The sequence below is a fragment of the Cnephaeus nilssonii genome (assembly GCF_951640355.1).
Source record: "Cnephaeus nilssonii genome assembly, chromosome: 13".
Classification (NCBI taxonomy): Eukaryota; Metazoa; Chordata; class Mammalia; order Chiroptera; family Vespertilionidae; genus Cnephaeus; species Cnephaeus nilssonii.
The window spans coordinates 30,135,938-30,155,706 of NC_137084.1; the positions used below are offsets into that span (position 1 = coordinate 30,135,938).

General features: G+C 46.7%; 2 protein-coding genes across 2 annotated transcripts; both read left to right on the top strand.

Moving 5' to 3' along the window:
* Positions 1 to 8,067: 8,067 nt before the first annotated feature.
* LOC307109994 (serum amyloid A-1 protein-like) lies at positions 8,068 to 10,914 on the top strand (the record flags this gene model as incomplete). The annotated part of the gene is made up of 3 exons (XM_079788994.1): positions 8,068 to 8,158; positions 10,190 to 10,328; positions 10,752 to 10,914. 3 exons carry the CDS (start codon positions 8,068 to 8,070, stop codon positions 10,912 to 10,914), a joined length of 393 nt encoding a protein of 130 aa, XP_079645120.1.
* Positions 10,915 to 14,225: 3,311 nt separating this feature from the next.
* LOC307109993 (serum amyloid A-3 protein-like) lies at positions 14,226 to 18,252 on the top strand. The gene is made up of 4 exons (XM_079788993.1): positions 14,226 to 14,267; positions 14,959 to 15,050; positions 17,496 to 17,634; positions 17,985 to 18,252. The coding sequence occupies exons 2-4, from the start codon at positions 14,960 to 14,962 to the stop codon at positions 18,145 to 18,147; spliced, it is 393 nt and encodes a 130-aa protein (XP_079645119.1). The 5' UTR covers positions 14,226 to 14,267; position 14,959; the 3' UTR covers positions 18,148 to 18,252.
* Positions 18,253 to 19,769: the final 1,517 nt, after the last annotated feature.

Sequence of the window (19,769 nt, forward strand, 5' to 3'; positions counted from 1 at the left end):
ATCCCTCCAGGAGTCCCAGATTGGAGAGGGTACAGGCTGGGCTGAGGGACAACCCCCCGCCGTGCACGAATTTCGTGCACCGGGCTTCTAGTTCACTATATAAACAAGGTCATATTTGAGAGTGAAAAAGCGGTGTCACTATTAACTTAGGCTTGGACAATAGTCACTGAGACAGTCCCAGGAAACCAGGACTCACTGACTCATGGAGTCTCTTGGGACATCCATTTAAGGGCTGGAAATTCTATATCACCATGACAGGATGGCTTTATTTTACATCAGAAAGAAGTGAAAATAGCTGGCTGCCACTACTGTCTAATGTTCTAAGTGTGGCCTTTCCCAGAAGACAGAATACATAAGTGACAAAGGAAAAGGACTTGTGAAAGTCCCTATGAGGAGTTGGTTCCTCTTGGTGTCTACAAATTGTACTTGCTTTCTCTCCAGTGATTCTATCAAAGAAGAGAATGAGTAGAATACATTAAAAAAAAAAGGGGAGTGCATATCTAGCATTGACTGGCCCAAAGACAGTCAAAGAATTATAACAGAATGTAATCACTGTCCCACCATTTCTGCCCTGAGGAAAGCAGGAGAACGAGGCTGTGGACACCACATGCCCTCCTCTAGGAAGCAGTCTCCCAAGCACACTCATGACCAATGGCTGTGCAGGGTTGACAACTGCCCCTTTCTCCATCACGTCTACTCCTAGGACCAAGTGAGCCAAGGCAGCTCAGGCACCTGGACTACCCGGACCTCAGGAACCTACCTTTCCCAGGAATGGAAGTTGTGCAGGGAACATCTGAATGTTGCTTAGTTTGCTTTTGATAAGGACCAAAGGCACAGGGAAGTCCTCAACAGCTATCCGCCTTATAATTTTCATCTCATTTTATCTACAAGAAGTAAAAGATGCCCCAGCCCTAGCTGGTTTGGCTCAGTGGATAGAAAGTTGGCCTGTGGACTGAAGAGGTCCCAAGTTTGATTCTGGTTAAGGGCACATTCCCAGGTTGTGTGCTCAATCTCCAGAAGGGGGCATGCAGGAGGCAGCTGATCAATGATTTTCTCTCATCATTGATGTTTCTACCCCTCTCTTCCTCTCTCTTCTTCTCTGACATCAACAATATATATATATATATATATATTTTTTTAAGAAAATGACCCATACCCAGAAAGAGGCGTCTTTTCTAACTTTGGAGGCTCAAATCTAAAACCAAGGATTCCCAAACACTAGTGTAATCTTGGCCTGATTTGCTTCATCCTGTCACCATCGCTCTTTCTAACGTCCTAGTTATAATCCTTCTAGTCTTGTAAAAACGTTGTTAGTCCTCCCACCTTGTTCTTCTCTGGGTTGTTAGTGGAGCACAAGTCCCACCTCTTTCCTGGCTGTTGTTTACCATATTCCACATCTCAGTGCTATTCTGTACATGCCTTATGTTATTTAAGCTGTAGAGAAAGTCTTTGCAGTTCTCAGTTGGAGAAACCGAGGTTTAGAGACACCTGCTTAGGCCACAAAAGGGGCAGAGTTAGGTTGCAGGCTGGCATGTCTGACTCCAGATCTTGAATGGGCCAAGAGGATGGGCTGTAGAGACTCCCTCCTTCCCGGACCTCCAGCACTCGGTGTAAGTGGTCAAGAGAGCACTTACACCGGGAGACGCCTGACTTCTTAAAGGACAGGCAGCACACCTCGTTCATCCTTGTGTACACAATGCCAAATCCAGGCACTCAAGACCTGCTTTCTCAAATTACCGCACCGAAAACCCAGACTTTAATCCACATCACTCTTCACTCTTGTACAGTTTCCTCTTCTTAAGAGTCAAACGTCTTGAAAGAGCTACCTTTTCTGGTTCCTCACTTCTGACTCAAGCTTGAACCCACTCTAGCCTGGCCTCTGTCCCCACCACTCCAGCTAAATAGCTCATGTCACCATTGACCTCCATGTCGCCAAAAACAATTGATGTATTTTATCCTCTCATCAGTAGGCCTCTGACCAACATTCAACAGTTGCTCTCTTCCTCCTTCCTGGAAGGTTCTCTCTCTAGGCTTCATAATATCACACTCTCCTGGTGTTTCTAGTTTCTTTCCCTCCTTCCTTTCTTCCTTCCTTTCTTCCTTCTTTCCTTCCTTCCTTCCTTCCTTCCTTCCTTCCTTCCTTCCTTCCTTCCTTCCTTCCTTCCCTCTTTCTTTCTTCCTTCCTTCCCTTCTTTCTTTCTTTCTTTCTTTCTTTCTTTCTTTCTTTCTTTCTTTCTTTCTTTCTTTCTTTCTTCCTTAATCCTCACCTGAGGATATATGTATATATTTAAATACTATTGACCTGGTGCACGAAATTCATGCACATTAAAAAGGGATTAATTAGAGGAAATAATTTAATATTGTTATTTATCCTTTCTCTATAATAGAAGTGTCAGAGATGAAAGAAAATTAGTAAAATGTATATGAAAACCTTCCTCCTGTCAGAGTCTGGGGCTCACCATGGGACCCAGAGTCAAGTCCCCACCCACCCACATGCACCTCAAAATCACATGAGACCCAGACCCAGCCGCGCCCCCCCCCCCCCCATTGGGCTAGATCCAGACCCAGCCGGTCCCATCCTTGTCAAGCCCTGCTGGGCTGGGGGAATAGCCTCAGGTCCCCTGGTCTGGCACCAGGATGGGGGGCATGGCCTGAGGTCCCCCATCCTAGAACAGGGCAGGGGGCGTGCCTTGAGGTCCTCCGTCAAGCCCTGCCAGGTGGGGTACACGGCCTGAGATCCCCTGCCAAGCCCTACTGGGTGGGGGGCATGGCCTGAGGTCCCTCGTCAAGGCTCGCCAGGCGGGGGGGACGCAGCCTCAGGTCTCCCGGCCCAACACCGGGAGCGGGGTGCAGCCTCAGGTCCCCCATCAAGCCCCGCTGGGTGGGGGTGTGGCCTGAGTTCCCCCAACCCAGCACTGGGGGTGCACCTTGAGGTCCCCCGTCAAGCCCTGCTGGGTGGAGGGTGCGGTCTGAGGTCCCCTGGCCTGGTGCCGGGGTGGGGGCCACAACTTGAAGTCCCCTGTCAAGCCCCACCTGGTGGGGGGTGCGGCCTGAGGTCCCCCGGCCTGCCGCTGGGGCAGGGGGAGCAGGCTGAGGTCCCCTAGCCCAGCACCAGGACGGGAAGCGCACCTTGATGTCCCCTGTCAAGCCCTGTCGGGTGGGGGAGAGCGTAGCCTCAGGTCCCTGCTGATTGCTCGTTAAGGCTCCTTATGGGAACTTGGCCTCAGCTGTGGGTGCAGCCATCTTGGTGACAGAGTGATAGTCAATTAGCATATTCCCTCTTTATTAGTTAGGATGTTTTTTATTGATTTCAGAGAGAAAGGGAGAGAGATAGAAACATCAATGATGAGAGAGAATCATTAATCGGCTCTCTCTCCTGCATGCTCCCTATTGGTATCAAGCCCCAAACCCAGACATATGCCCTGACTGGGTATTGAACCCTAACTTCCTAGTTCATGGGTCAACACTCAACCACTGAGCCACACCGGCCAGGCCCAAAGATATTGATTTTTAGAGAGAATAGAAGGAGGGGGGGTTGAGAGAGAGAGAGAGGGAAAGAGAGAGAGAGAGAGAGAGAGAGAGAGAGAGAGACATCAATGTGAGAGAGACACATCTATTGGTTGCCTCCCGCATGGACCCTGACCAGGGCCAGGATCAAACCTGCAACGTGGGTACATGCCCTTGACCAGGAATCAAACCTGAGACCCAGGTGCCTGGGTTGAATCTCTAACCACTGAGAAACACAGGCCAGGGCTCCTTTCATTCTTATCTCCTTAGCTGGGTCTACCTCATCTCCTTCAAACTCTAAGCGACCTCAGACTTTGCTCAGGGCTCTCACTTTTTATTTCTCTATACACTCCAACAAATGTAAACAGTATCTATATACTGATGGCTCTTAAATTATATCTCCACTTCAGAACCTCGTTTCTGAGCTCCATGCTTGTATATCCAATGGGCCTCTTGACGTGTCTGGTTGGACAGCTTCCAGAGATCTCAAACTTAACATGCCCCAAAGTGAACTCTCATTTCTCTCCAGAACTTTCACCTAGTAGGCTTCTCCACTTCACTAAATGACAGGACCATTCTCTCTGTTGCTCACTCCAGAAATTAGGGAATGTGAATGTGCTTGATGCATCCCTTCCCTTCACCCTCATATCCAATCCACTGGCAAGTCCTGTGATTCTACTTCCAAAATTCATCTCTAACCATCTGCACTATCCCTCGTACATCCATGCTACTGGCCACATCATTTCTCACTAGGCTTAATGCAGTAGCCGTCTAACTACTCATCCCATTTGCTTGGTTCCCCAATTACTCTAGTTAACTATATAATATATCATCCAAACCAATTCCCTTTCCAGAGTGAAAAGGAGGCATTATTAATAACTAATCCGTTCTAGATTAAGCCCACAGGGGTTAATCTAGAATGTCCTAGCAAAACAAATCATGTAGTTAACCTACCTCTCACTCTAGCATACAGTAATAATCAGATCACATCTCTTAAAATCCTTCAGTGGATTCCAATTTCCCTTACAATAAAATCCAAGTCCTTATCTTGGCCTACACAGGACCGTGTTATCTGTTCTTGAAACCCTTCAGCATCACCTCATGGCACACCCACGCTTGCTTCCAATCCTCAAATCCCACCAGCAAACCAAGCTCTTATTTGCCACAGAGCCTTGCACATGGCATTTCCTCTATCCAGGACACTCTTCTGCTTGCTCCTGACATGGCTGGACCTCTCTCATCTTGTGGGTCTGTCCTAAATCACTCTTTCTTAAGAGATACCTTTCCTGATCACCCTGGCAGGCTTATCCTGGGTGGTCTTTCCTTCTTAATGATTTCTATAAGTGGGATTATTTTATTAATTTTTTGGTTATTCTTCTGATTTTTGTTTAGATTATCTTTTGGTCCACCTTCTTCCCTGGAGTACAAAATCAATGAGAGAAGTGACCACTTCTGTCTTGTTCACCCATAAATATCCAGTACCATGCCAGTGCCTGGCATATAATGGGATCTCAACAAATGCTTATTAGGTGAGTGAATGAGTGATTGGATTAATTTATTAGTTACTAATAAAATGGTTTTCTTTCATAATAGGTCAATATAGTTATAAGGAGCTAATAAAGAGGGAGACACTAAAGATAAAGAAGGAGGAATAACACCAGATTCAAGGGGACCAAGGAGGCAGAAGGATTAACCCCACAGGGGATGGTTAACCCCAAAGCAAGCAGAAACATCTCTTGCTCTGAGAAAGGGAAAAAGATAAGGAGAGTGAGGTCAGGGGAGGAGACCATTTGAGAGGGAGGACGGGAGACCTGTGGGAGTCCAGCTGTACTTGCTGTTGCTGTACTTGATGCCCCTGAACTCGCCACACTCCACTGCGTTGGTCCATTTGCTTGTCTGTCCTTAGGGCATGTAGGCAGGCAACCCAAGGGAAAAGGGATGTCTGTCTGTTTGTATGTCATTCCTGTATCCACAGTACCTCTCATAGCACCTCGCATGTAGTATACACACTTAATAAATATTTGTTGAAATGAATGAAGTAGGAGAAGTATAGCTCAAAAGTTCACAGATCAGGGTGGATGATTTGGGAGTTGGAGAAAGCATGCACGTTTGATACAATTTTTGATTTGAAGGACATGATAATAATGAGTCACTTTATAGTAGCGATGTAAATCCATATCAAAATATCTACTACCACCAAAATAACAATTTTATTTTATCATATAAGTTTATTTTCTCTTGAAATGCTTTACATGTTCTCTCATAGAAACAATAATTAGGACCCTAAAGTGTAATAAAGTACTGTGTTGTCATCATGGTATGCGATGAAATGCCTCGGGAGAAAGCAATAAATATTTGTAATTTCCACTGTGCTGACTATCGGAGGGGTAAGTTAGCACAAAACACTGTGAAACTAGAGGAGGGAGAACAAGGACAGACACACTGTATTTCTCTGAGTCTAAGACACCAGGGACTGAAAAATGCATTATTATTTACATGCCACCAAGAAAAAAAATTGCTGTCAATTAAATTAGGACATAATGGTTTCTTATTACTCAGAATTTTCATTCCACATTTATTGAGAAAATTCTCTTGGACCCACTTTGACATCGATTTTTATCTTACATCACTCTCGTGTATATAAACAAAAAGGAAAGCCTAAATAACTTTATATGTTTTCCTAAAGCAAATGACAGCTATTTCATTAGTGTTGCCTGGTCATTAGTGAATGTAAGACGCGCCCTAATTTCAGAAATTTATAATCAAAACATGTGTGTCTTAGAAGTGATGGAACGTAATATTTAATCTATACAGATTCTCTTATTATACTTATTGAAAGGAAATAATCAGCTTTCAGCCATTATTAATTACAAAGCGTGATGATGGTGCTCCTGAGGTCAAGTTCAGCTTCACACAGGCTGTTCAGACATGGGGAACCTCCACTGAGTCAAACCTGCTAGGGCTTGGGTAGTAATTTAGTAAAAAAGTTGCAAGGTTTGTATATACAGGCTCTCCTGAACTCTGGCGTTAAGGGTGTCTCTCTCAATGCCCTGGAGCAGGGAGGGTACCTGGCACAGGGGAGATTTATTTCTGCATCGAGGGAGATAAGGCAGAGTTGACGTCCCTTTCTGCACTGGCTGCTTGTCAAGTAACTTTAATTCAAAGGAATCAATACACCATTGTGGGATATTTGGGAGCAGCCTGCCCCAGGCCCTGATCGTTCCTGGCATCTAAACGCTTCCTCTCCCATTAGGAGGTGAGGTGAGCGGAAGCAGAGGCCGCATCACTTGATTGCCCACAACTGAGAAGCCAGATTATTTTTATTTATTAATGAAAGATTTTTAAAATTAAAGTATAGTTGGCATATATTATATATATTATATTAGTTTGAGGTGTAGAGTATAGTGATTAGACATGTATATACCTTATAATGTGATCACCATGATAAATCTAGTAACCACATGTCACCATGCAGAGTTCCAGGAATAAAATACGGGAGCCAGCTCAGATAATACACTTCCTCATGGCTGAGCCAGCTGAGCAGGCCTTTTTGTGGTGGAAGCACCTGCCAGGGCCCCCGGGAGATTTGGTGAGCTAGCCTGTCAGTTTTGAAGCTCAAGGGCTTTAGAATGAACTCAAAGGGATTTCATTTCTGACACATCTGCCATCTGGCCCAGCAGGGACCATCCTGAGGGAATGACCAGTAAAGCAAGGCCCTGGCTGGAGGAGACGGCCCCTAACTGTACACCTTCCAACAGTACGGGTGCCACATCCTGGAGCCCCTCACCCCTCCTCTCCACATCCAGGTGGCCCTGCCTTGGCCCCTTCAACTCTGACAGCAGAGCCGCCCCTGACCCCTGGCTGCAGGGCGGAGCGAGTCTACCATGTTTCTTCAGGGTTGCACAACGAGGAAATGACCTATTCATGAAGACAACCACTACTGTCCAGTAAGTGTCCTTTGTGCCTTTTTAGGAGAAATGATCCAGAGGGACTTTCTCCAGGTGTCAAATCTGGCTTCTCTTCCCTCCCCAGGATCCAGCAGGGAGGGCTCAGCATCAATAAATAGCAGCCAGCTGTCCCCAGCAGGCAGGGACCAGCAGCTCGGCTCCATCAGAGACCAGGTGAGGGACCACTCCCAGGAGGGCTTGCTCTACAAGCCTTACTCTGTTTTCTCTTTCCAGCAAGACTGTACATTCATTTTAAAATAATTATTCTGTTTTGCATTTGTGCTGTATGGGGTGTGTGCCGGCCGAGTGGCACAGGGTAATGCTTTTGGTCTCATTGCAGGCTGCTCCGGAGGATTTGGTCCTAACTGCTGTGCTGCTCCCTCAGTGCCAGTTGGTGACCTCCTAGACGGTCTTGGGTTCAGGGTTGATGGGTTCAGAATTGAGGACCGTGGCTCTGAGTGAGGTCCTACTGCAGTGTGTCCTAGATGGGCAGCCAGCGTCTCATGAGAACAAATGGAAATGCACAGCCGGGCTGTCTTTGACATACGAATCCCAAAAGGAGGGTGCCGGTCTAGCCTGTGTCTCCCTGACCCTCCTCTCTCATTTCAGCACCATGAAGCTTTTCACCAGCCTCGTGTTCTGCGCCTGGGTCCTGGGAGTCAGCAGTGTGGGCATGTTTGAATTCATGGGCCAGGCTTATGATGGTAAAGACCCTTGCGGGGTGTGAGGGATGGAACCCAAGGTCATTAGGATTTCACCTGAGAGCCCTTCAGTGTTGGGACTACTGTGTTAGTTTGTGTTGTCCCATGTGGTAGAATGTGCTGGGTGTTTCGGGAGCTTTTTATCAAACACATGGAAAAACCACAGGACTTATTCAATCAATTACTAGAGAAAGAACAATCATCATTCCCAGCTGAAGGGTAAGTTTGACTAGAAGACACAATAGGTATTGAAATGGTATACCATTTCCCTCAGAGCAACCGCACCAAGTGTGATTAAAGCTGCCCATCTCTTCTTCCCCTCCTCCCCCTCCCTTTCTCTTGCTTTCTCCCTCCCTTCCATTTCCGAACTGGGTAGTTTAGTGAGACCTGCAGCTTAGCTCTTGCTGGGGCTTCCCATAGTCAGGTACACTGTCCCTGCTTTAGTCTGTTTTCTACCCTTTTCCAAACTTTTAAAACATTTTTATTTTATATATATTTTTTTATTTCAGAGAGGAAGGGAGAGGGAGAGAGAGATAGAAACATCAATGATGAGAATCATTGATCAGCTGTCTCCTGCATCCCCCTATTGGTGACTGAGCCTGCAACCCAGGCATGTGCCCTCCACCGGAATTGAACCTGGGCTCCTTCAGTACGCAGGCTGACGTTCTGTCCACTGAGCCAAACTGGCTAGGGCCTTTTCCAGCCTTGTAACTGAACAAAAGGGAACTAGTAACATCCATCGAGCCTCCTCTAGGAACTCAGCACTTCCATGCAATTTAGGGCGACCAACCGTCCTGGTGTGCCTGGGTCTGGGGAGTTTTCCATGACACTTTCAGTGCTAACTGGGACAGTTCTAGGCAAACAGGGACAGTTCTGGTCAACCGTGGACAGTTAGTCACCAGTCTAAGTGGAGAATAACTTGGTGAGCAGCCATCTTCCCCTACTTTGAAGCTTCGAGCAGCTAACTGAGGGGACCAGAGACCACCTGCCAGTCAGCAGGTGGCAGGGCAGAGTGTGAACCCAGCTGTGCAGGAGGCCACAGCTCTTGCCAGGCAGATGTGTCTGAGCACCGCTTCCTAAAGCTCAGAGGTCCCCAATCCCAGCTACCTGATGGAATCACCTGGAGACATTAAAAACGACGTAGGCCTGCGACCCACCCCCACAGAGTCTGAGGTGATGGGCCTGAGAGGTGGCATCGGCCTTCCTCAGTCTCCCCAGGCGATGAGAAGGTGCAGCCAAGGCTGAGGCACAGGCCCCTGCTCTAGCGCTTGCCTGCTCACAGCATCAGTCCAGTCAATGTGGGCGGATTCCAGGATGCCACGTATGCCCCTCACACTCAGACGGACTCACGTCAGGATCCCCAGCATTCTGCCTGCGAGACTCCGATTCTTAGTGTCAGGCAGAAGTGCTGTACGCCTGCGCCTTTCTCACAATCTGCTTTCCATGTCACCACCAGGCTCAGCGAGTCCCCTGAACACTATCCTATGAGCTTCGCTCCATATACCAGGGCTTCTTGATCCTGAGCCCCTTGGTGCCCCGGGGACATGTGGCAATGTGGGAAACACTGCTGGTTGTCACAGGGGGATAGGCTGCTGCACCTAGTGGGCAGAGATGCGGGGATGCTGGGGAACCTCCCACCTCACTCAGGAAGGCCCTCAACACAAAGCATTCTCTGGCCCCAAATTTCAGCAGCGCTGACATTGAAATCCTGCTCTGTAATGTGGCCTCCCTGTCTCCTTTAAACACATGCCCCAGAGGCCTAAGTGACCTGGAGCCCACAGATAGCATGACAGGCATCAGACCACCAGGTACAACACAGCTGTGCCCCCACCTAAATGTCTCTCCTTAGAGTCACCTGGGGACGCCAACTCGGCCTGGAGAATGTTCTTCTCAACCTGTGGTCTCCAGGGGGCCGTGACCACAGGGTGAAACGGAGTCAGTGGTCCGTTTTCACTCCTTGATTCTTCTCTAAGGGGTTTCACGGCTCATGGATATTTCACCTGATGTCTCTGTGCCATGTCCTTTCCTTACCAGGAGCCAAAGACATGTGGAGAGCCTACTCCGACATGAGAGAAGCCAATTACAAAGACTCAGACAAATACTTCCATGCCCGGGGGAACTATGACGCTGCCAAAAGGGGACCTGGCGGTGCCTGGGCTGCTGAAGTGATCAGGTAACCTGGCTCCTGGGGATGCAGGATGGGTGAGCAGAGCTTGGCTGACTGGGGATGTGGAGGGTGTAGGCCCTCGAGAAGGACCCTGTTGGGTCTGTGGGCTCCTCCTCATGTTCTTCCTTCCACCTTCTCCATCCCTGCCCAGCGCAGAGCCTGGGGAGCCAGCAGAGCCAGAGAATGGCTTGTGGGCCTGTCCCCCAAAAGAGAAACTGAGGGCCAAGGACTGATTCCCACTCTCCCCTCCGGTGCTGTTCTCCCAGTGGGAGGGGGTCACCCTGGGGCTGAGTGGCTGTGCCCAGGCAGGGTCAGTGCTTAGCCTCTTTCCAGGCTCCTCTCAGAGTCTTTAATCCCTTGGAAAGGGGCGGGTGGGGCTGTTTCTCCTCAGCCCCTGACTCACCTCCTACCTGCCCTCCTCCATTCCAGTGATGCCAGAGAGACTTATCCAAGATTCACCGACTTGCTTAAGCATGGAGACAGCGGCCATGGATTGGCAGACTCACTGGCCGACCAGGAAGCCAATGAATTGGGTCGGAGTGGCAAAGACCCCAATATCTTCAGACCTCCCGGCCTGCCTGCCAAGTACTGAGCTCCTTCACTCTGCTCTCAGGGGACGGGGCTGCGAGCCCCCTAAGGGCAGGGACCCCGTGTCATTGAGTTCCACATCCCCAGATGCTGACAGAGGGCACACAATGTCTGTCTAATAAATGCTCAAGAGTTTGAATGTTGAAAACTTTGTGTGATGTTTTGGTATAAGGACTACTCCTTTGGTGTTGAGGGTGATGGATGGACACCCACGGGAAGATCAAGCCCGTGCCTGTGTGCTTGGGTGTTGGGGACAGTCTCAGAGTTGTACAGTGCAGACACCCAGCTCGACACCCTTCCCTGAGTCAGACCTGCTCCTCTCTCTGTGTTTCTTGGTTACATTGTTGCTTCTGCTCACTCCTGTCAATGGTGTCTATCACCTTCCCAGTCCCCAGGGCCTTGTCTTAGTCGCCTGACTTTTATCCCTCAGTGGTCTGTCTGAGGGTAGGGGACACAGCATTGGGAAGACCGGGCCATGGGATCCTGCTCCAGCATCTGCCACCATTTCTCAGCAGCACCCGCAAATCCAATTATTAACCAATTTCTGTCCATGCCACCTAAGACACGCCTCAGAGTGGTTTCCTCCACTCTCTTTTTATTTGCCTAATTTCGAGCCTAAATGCAGATGGAATGCCCTCTCATGTGTGAATATTTCTTCACAGCGTCTTCACCTTAACTACCTCAAAATGTGGACCTGATAGTGAAGAGAAATTTTGATACAGGACCATTAATTACTAATAGTATTAACTACGAAGGAGTAAAGAATGCAAGAAGGAATAAATTTGAGAAAGGGTGCTCCGTAGGGTTGAGATGTAGATCTCATTGGAAAGCCTAGCCCATCGGAAGGCGGATAAAGATTGCCGGGTGTCAGAAGCCAGAGATGACAATCAAGAACTTCCCCATGAGGTGCCCATGAAACTTGGCAGAAACTACCCAGGATGTAGTTGAACTCCCTGGGAATGCCGCTGGGTTCCTGCCAATGCACTTGGATGCAGTGCAGGTGGGGGCAGGAGGAAGAAAGCTGCTGAACTTCCTGGAACCCGGCTGTGGAAGGGGCAGTGCTATGACTGAATTATGTCCCCCACCTTCAATTTATGTTGCTGTCCTAACTTCTAGGGTGGCTGTATTGTAATTAAAATTAAATGAAGTTGTAAGAGTAGAGCCCTGGTCTGATAGGATTAGTGTCCTTATAAGAGGAGATGAACAGATTGCCAGAGCACAACTGAGGTTCCGTGGACCGAAGGGTACCAGGTTCGATTTCAGTCAAGGGCAATGTACCTTGGTTCAATCCCAGGCCACAGGTCAGGGTGCATGCAGGAGGCAATCAATAGATGTGTCTCTCTCACATTGATGTTTCTCTCTCTCTGTCTGTCTATCTCCCTTCCTTCCATTCTCTTACACACACACACACACACACACACACACACACACACACACACACACAATAACTAATGTTGACAGGAATATAACATGGCATAGCCTCTATGGAAAACAGTATGGCAGTTACTAAAAAATTAAAAATAGAATATTGCCCAGCTGGTGTGGCTTAGAGGTTGAGCATTAGTTCATGAATCAGGAGGTCATTGGTTGGATTCCCAGTCAGGACACATGTTTTGGGCTCAGTTCCCAGTAGGGGACCTGAAGAAGGCAGTCAGTCAATCAATGATTCTCTTTCATCATTGATGTTTCTATCTCTCCCTTCCTCTCCCTTCCTCTCGCTAAAATAAAAAAATAAAAATAAATTTAAAAAGCTTTAAAAATAGAATTATCATATAACCTAGAAATGTTACTTCTGGGTGTATACTCCAAAGAATTGAAAGCAGGGTCTCACAGAGATATTTGCACAACCATGTTCATAACGGCATTAATCACAATAGACAAGAGGTAGAAGCAATCCAAGTAGCCATTGATAAATGAATGCGTAAGCAAAATGTGGTATACACATTTTATAGAATATTATTCAGTTTTTAAAAAGGAAGGAAATTCTGACACATGCTACAACATGGATGAACCTTGAGGACATTAAGCTACGTGAAATAAGCCCGTCACAAAAAAAGACAAATACCGTATGACTCCATGTATATGAGATACTTAGAGTAGTAATGAAATATCACAGAGACAGAAGGTAGAATGGTGGCTCCAGGGGCTGGGTGGAGGTGGAAATGAGGAGTACTTTAATGGGTAGAGAGTTTCAGTTTGGTAAGAAAAGCTCTGGAAATTGGCTGCACACTACTGCTCACATTCCTATTCTCTCAGCAAGCACTCCAGGCAAATTCTGACTTGGTGGTCCCTGGACTGATTCTGACTCCCCTACTGCTGTCCTCTGGCTCTAGTCAGGGCCTACTCTAGCTTAGTGTAGGACGGTCCAGATCTATCCACTCTCATCTCTACCCCGTTACACATCCATCAGCCTTTCTTCTCTAGGGAAATTTAAAGGCCTTTAACATTTTCCCTTTGAATGCAGGCGTAGGGATGGGGCAGGTGAGTGGACTATGGACTCCATCTCGAGGTTAGCAACTGCATGAAATTTCTTCCCAAGATTATTTTACTAAACTCCCATAGTAAACCCTGTCTGGCTTTTCTGGTTGAAACTGCCATTCTCTATTGTTGCACCCTCCCAGCATTCTTATGCTGCACCCCAGCTTTCTCTTCAACCTTGCTGATTCTTCTATTCTGACAACTTAGTGGCCAATGGACCATTTCCTGGTCGTTTTAATGGTGTGTCATTTCTGCACAACATTGTAGCAAATTTCTACACTATAGTACAACAGTACCTTCCATAGCAACTGATGGTGAGCACACTTGAGTCTGGAGTACTCCCTTTTCCAGTGCAGAGTCCACCCTATGGGGGTGCTGGAAGTTTTATTTTCTGGGGTTGTCTGTCCTTCCTTTCCTCATCCTGCACCCTAGGGTTCCAGCTTCATCCTGAGCTGTCTTCTTGCAATGGAGCCCATTCTGCTGTTTCACTTGCCCTGTAGTCTCACCTTCTGCAATGAAATCTCTTTTCTAATATTGTTTACCCTTCACAGCAAATGTCAGTACATTAGGGGAAAAAAATACATTTCTCACCAGGTGTGAGACTGAAAATGGGCAGAAAACCCAATTTGCTACATCCCTGAAAGCTGCCAGGTTGCACAATCTGGGAAACTTAAATATGTGTGAAAAATAACCATCGTGTCCTGGATGCTGGGTTCTGACCAAGAGGAATTTCCCACATTTCAGTGTTTTGCTTCAAACCTCTTTTGCCATGTGTCCCACTAGCAAAGCGTCAGTATATATAGCACCAGGCACAGCTCCCAGGCGGCGGCACAGGCAGCTCAGCTTCAGCAGGGGTGTCAGCAGGACCAAGCAGCCAAGGTGAGGTGCTAGAACTTTCCAACACTTTTCTTCTTTGGGGGTTCTTTTCTCCACCAGCTTTCTTGTGCTGCACCACAGCTCTCTGCATCTTTCCTGAATCTACTGTCCTGATGATTAGATTTCACCAGATGGGAATACTTTTGGGGTAGAGATTTTGTCATATGCTTCTTTTGTGTGAGGTAGGGGTGACAGAGCAGGTATCCTACAATAATTATGAATTATTTAACTCATCTCATGTGACAGAGAGGCAGAGCAGTCACAGAACTTCCAAAAGCCTTTGGGATAGTGCCTGTCCAGTTGGGATTCAGGGCTGGCAGGGAATGATTGCAATTGAAACTGGTTTGTACAAAAAGCTCATTGTATTGTCTGATACAGGAAATCACTGTGATTTTAACGAGTCAGATGAAAATGTAGAACTGAGGGGGATGGGGGGGTAATGGGGGAATAAGGACACATATGTAACACCTTAATCAATAAAGAAATTAAAAAAAAAGAAAATGTAGAACTGAAACACAACCTATCCATCTATAGTTGAATATATATATTCATCTATATATGCAGATAGATATTGATATAGAGATATAAGATTGAGTGGAATTTATTTTTGGAAGGCTAGGATAGGTCAACATGACCAAAAAAAGAGGCAAACCTGCTTCATGCTTGGTTGTGTCTGCTTGACTCTCTGTCTTAGGATGAAGCTTTCCACGATCATCATGTTCTGTTGCCTGATCCTGAGCGTCAGTAGCCAAGGATGGAGAACATTCCTCAGGGAAGCTGGTCAAGGTAAGGACCCAAGTATGGGCTTGGAGGAGGCTGCATCAGACCCCACCCAGGTTTCACCTGAGCAGAGGCCACATTCCCACAAGCAAAGGACACGATTGGGTAGAAGGAGAACACTGTTTTCATGGTAGGTGTTCCCTAGGGTTTCCTGGACACACTTTGCACTCTTTTGTTGGGATCCCCAGGCCGGAAGGCACATAAGGTTTGCCTCCCAACTTTCCGCAAGTGTGATGAAGAGATCGCCAATTCAGAGGTGCCTCCCTAAATATAAGTGGCCCTCTACTGCCCTCTAATGGCAATCAGGGACGGCCATTTCTTTGTCTCAGCCATGAAGTGGGTGTATCAAATGTGTGGGGAGTATTCACACTCCCCAACCACTTAATTATTGCAGCCAGAATAAATGGAGCATTTAATATGTGCTAGACACTGTTCTGAATGTTTTTTTTCATGTACTTACGAACTCGTTTTCATCCTCATGTTTTAATCCTTTACTCCTGTGATGTGGGTACCATTATCTCTTAACAGAGAAACTGAGGCACAAAGAGAGTAAGATACCTAACAAGAAACCCAAGTAGAGCAGGATTTAATCTGGATCACTGAGATCTCCAGACCTTGCTACTAACCACGGTACTAGACTGCCACCCAGGCATTCGTGCACGTGGAAGAGTGGGGGACTTCTGAACACACATTCTGTTCTTTATCTGAGCAAACTGGTAATAGCGGGGATGTGGTGCCTTTCAAAGGCAACTCTATAGAGCTTTCTCTCCCTACAATGCCTGGTGATGTTTCTGTTGGGGCTGAGATCTGGCCAGGAAACGGATACCTAGAGATACATACCTCACTAGCCATAGTAAAGAGGCAAACATTTGTTTATTTCACAGAATTATGGTTTGCATTTTTTTCCTTGTGATAGTTTCTGAGTAATTATCTTAAGAGTTTGCTGTTAATTCTAAATTCTCATAAAGCCAGCTAAAAATATCTTTTCATCGCCGACATCAGTGTTTTTCAAAGCATTATTCTAGGTCCACTTGCATGAGAATCATATGGCGTCTGGGGTGCTTTGTGAAATGCAGATTACTGGGCCCACTGAACCGCAATGTCTGTGGCTGAGTGTATAACCCAGCCTTTATCAAGCACCCAGCTGATTTTGTGTACACTAAAGGCTGAGAGCCACCACCTTCACTTCGCTGCTCCTCGGTGATGAAAAATGCCAGGCATTTTCAAAATCTTCGTTATGCACGTCTGGACCACAAGGATCTATTTAAATTAGTAACTCAGAGTGTATAAGAACAGTAAGAATGTCATACCTCTCAACAAAACTGTGTTTTCTAATGCCCAAAAATGACATATATGAAATGAAGATCAGTTATCTCATGGGGCAATTACATAAACCAGTACTATAGCTCTACATTAGAATTTTCTCTTCTCCTAACACGTTATTAATTTTTTGTCATTTAATTTTATTTGTTTAAAATGTTTTTATGGATTTTAGAAGAGAGGAAGAGAGAGAGAGAAAAATCGATCAGCTGTCCTCCGAGGGTTGACCCTGCAACCTGGGAGTCAAACCGGCGACCTTTTGGTGATGCTCCAACCAACTGAGCCACACCAGCCAGGGCATTTACCATTCAATTTTAGTTTGATCAAATTCATTCTGCCAATGAACCCCTGCTCATCGTACTTCATTCCTTTACTTTCTTTAGCCCCCTCTTCCTAAGGACCAGAGAAGTAAAATGATAGTATATGATCTACCTACAATGTTCTTGACATTATACAGTATTTTCTCAGTTCTTCTGTGTAACCACTCTGAGGGAGGCAATACTCACCCATTTTATTGAGAGGACACTGAATTTTAGAGATGGTGGTCAGTTGACCTTGCATTGCATGAAGCACCCCATTTCTTTAATGTCTTTTTTTTTTAAAGGGAACTCACTAGCACCTGATGATTGAACTCTGACAGTTGCCCAAGTGCCAAATGTGCCCAGACTTTCCGATGTACTCGGGACAAGTTGTCCTCCCTTTGCCCACAGGGATGAGTGTCTCCCATTGACTAGGTAGGGAGCACTGTGCTTCTGAACCTCCCTGAGAATCACCTTTGTTCTCACACCTGTCAGGGTGTTCCCTGCATCTGTCCAGGTGGAGGTTCCTTGTAAAAGCAAACATCCCTCCAGGACCATCCTGCCTCTCCTTTACAAGCCTCACTCAGCCAAAACAAAGTAGCAACAGAACTTAGAATGGAGCCAAACAGAATAAAATTTGCATAATGTGTGATTTTCATAACATTAACGTAAAGAAGGGAAAAATAAAGAAATACTTATTTCATGACAATATAGTCATTCTCCAAGGGCTTTTCGATGACTGAAGTCTTGGAATCAGTGGGAAGGAAATGTTTTATTCCTCTATTATGCCAAGATGTGATTACCTTCATTTCACATTTTCCTTCCTTTCCAGGAACCAAAGACATGTGGAGAGCCTACTCTGACATGAGAGAAGCCAATTACAAAAACTCAGACAAATACTTCCACGCCCGGGGGAACTATGACGCTGCCAAAAGGGGACCAGGCGGCGCCTGGGCTGCTAAAGTGATCAGGTAACCGGGCTCCTGGGGATGCAGGATGGGTGAGCAGAGCTTGCACAAAAATTTCCTGTGGAGGCTGTGGTCCCTCCTCCTCTTGCCAACCCTGCCATTTTATGCCCACTGTGGGCATAACTAAAGCCAGAGAAAGGCTAATGGAATGGGTGATTGCCACCCTCCCCTAGGGCTGCTGTTCTCCCAGTGGGAGGGGGGTCACCCCTGGGTGAGCGGCTGTGCCCAGGCAGGGTCAGTGCTTAGCCTCTTTCCAGGCTCCTCTCAGAGTCTTTAATCCCTTGGAAAGGGGCGGGTGGGGCTGTTTCTCCTCAGCCCCTGACTCACCTCCTACCTGCCCTCCTCCATTCCAGTGATGTCAGAGAGGCTTATCCAAGACTCACTGACCTTGTTAAGCATGGAGACAGCGGCCATGGATTGGCGGACTCAAGGGCCGACCAGGAAGCCAACAGATGGGGCCGGAGTGGCAAAGACCCCAATCGCTTCAGACCTCCCGGCCTGCCCGACAAGTACTGAGCTCCTTCACTCTGCTCTCAGGAGATGGGCTGTGAGCCCCCTAAGGGCAGGGACCCCGCGTCATTGAGTTCCACATCCCCAGATGCTGACAGAGGGCACACAATATCTGTCTAATAAATGCTCAAGAGTTTGAATGTTAAAAACTGTATGTAATTATTTGCTATAAGGACTACCTGTTAGTACCAAGGGGTGATGCATGAACACCCACATGAAGGCAGAGTCTGTGCTTATGTGTTTGAGTGTAGGGGACACAATCTCAGTGTCATCCAGGGCAGACACCCAGCTGAAGCCATTCCCTGTGTCAGACCTGCTCCCCTCCAGGCCCCTCTGGTTACACTGCTATTACCAGGCCTTTCAGTGTCCAGGCCTCGGTGTACATATCTGTCAGCCCCCAAACCTTTAACCGTAACAGGAAATGCCTCCACAGCACGTTGCTCATGCCTTCTTGAAAATGTGTACCCATCCTTGTGAGTTAGTGCTTTGTATGTTAGTCCTCTTGCTTGTTGTTTTTAAAGCTCTTCTAATACCAGCTAGTTGTAGTAGGATGTTTATGATATAACAGTTAATAGTCAAGAAATTACCTGTGGGCCAGATATTTCTCTAAGTATGTTCTTGTGTTATCCCAGGGGATCCTGGCATTTTGTAGCTGAGGAAACTTGAGGCACACACTGTTAAAGTATATATCCAAGTTACATTGCTAGTTTGATGTGGAACCACCAATCTTAACCATTTGCTATTACTCACATTTGTATTGAAGTTGAGAGCTTATAAAACACTTTTATATATATTAGTTCACTTAGTCATTCTTTCAATGAATGTATTCCATGTACCACCCAGTTGATCCTCACAACAAGTCTATGGGGGTAAATTTATATGGGGAGGAGGGGCGGAGGTAATAAAGAGCTGAGAGAAAAGCAAGCAGAAATTTGGAAGAAATTACATCATTGTGTCAAGGCGACTGTACAAAGAGGTCAATCGCCATTTCCTTAGAGAATGGCATGAGCAGAGTTCCTCCCCAAACTTGTCAGTTCCGGGGACAGAGAGAGACCGAGACCTTAGTTCTGAACAAGAACAGCATTGCACCCAGCCCCGTTCCCAAGCCAGCCTTTGGATATCTCTGGGGAAATCTTTGGTTGGCCCAATTATGGGGGCATTTAGTGGATGGGCCATCCATTAAATCTTACAATTTACGGGACAGTGCTGCAAACATAGAACCATCCTGCATTCTGCATGCCTTTTGCAGTGTCCTAACAGACATGCATATAGGCAGTGTCAGGTTTTCTGTTGAAGCTGACAAAGCTTAAGCTTCAAGGGCTCTTCACTTATATGGGACCATTCCAAGACCCTGGGAGGGAGTCTGAAAAGGTGTTTACGTGGCCGAACCCCTTTGTAAAATCTAAAAAAGTAAAATAACTTTAAGCAGTGAATGTCACAGACTGTCCATTCCAACATCCCACCACTACATTTCTCCTTGTGTTCAGTGACCATTGGGGTGGTCACAGACATTTTAGAGATCTAAGAAGTTGAGTTGGGATTACAATTTGTTTGCATTTACTGGTAGTGGGACATTTATGTGGTTTTCAGTCACTTCCTAGTATCATTGAGTTGTTGATCGCCACCCT

Excerpts from the sequence above, each read along its gene's own strand:
- LOC307109993 (XM_079788993.1), top strand. The coding sequence starts at position 14,960 with ATGAAGCTTTCCACGATCATCATGTTCTGTTGCCTGATCCTGAGCGTC. Across the intron at positions 15,051-17,495 it reads CCTCAGGGAAGCTGGTCAAG|GAACCAAAGACATGTGGAGA; the intron begins GTAAGGACCCAA and ends CTTCCTTTCCAG. Across the intron at positions 17,635-17,984 it reads TGGGCTGCTAAAGTGATCAG|TGATGTCAGAGAGGCTTATC; the intron begins GTAACCGGGCTC and ends CCTCCATTCCAG.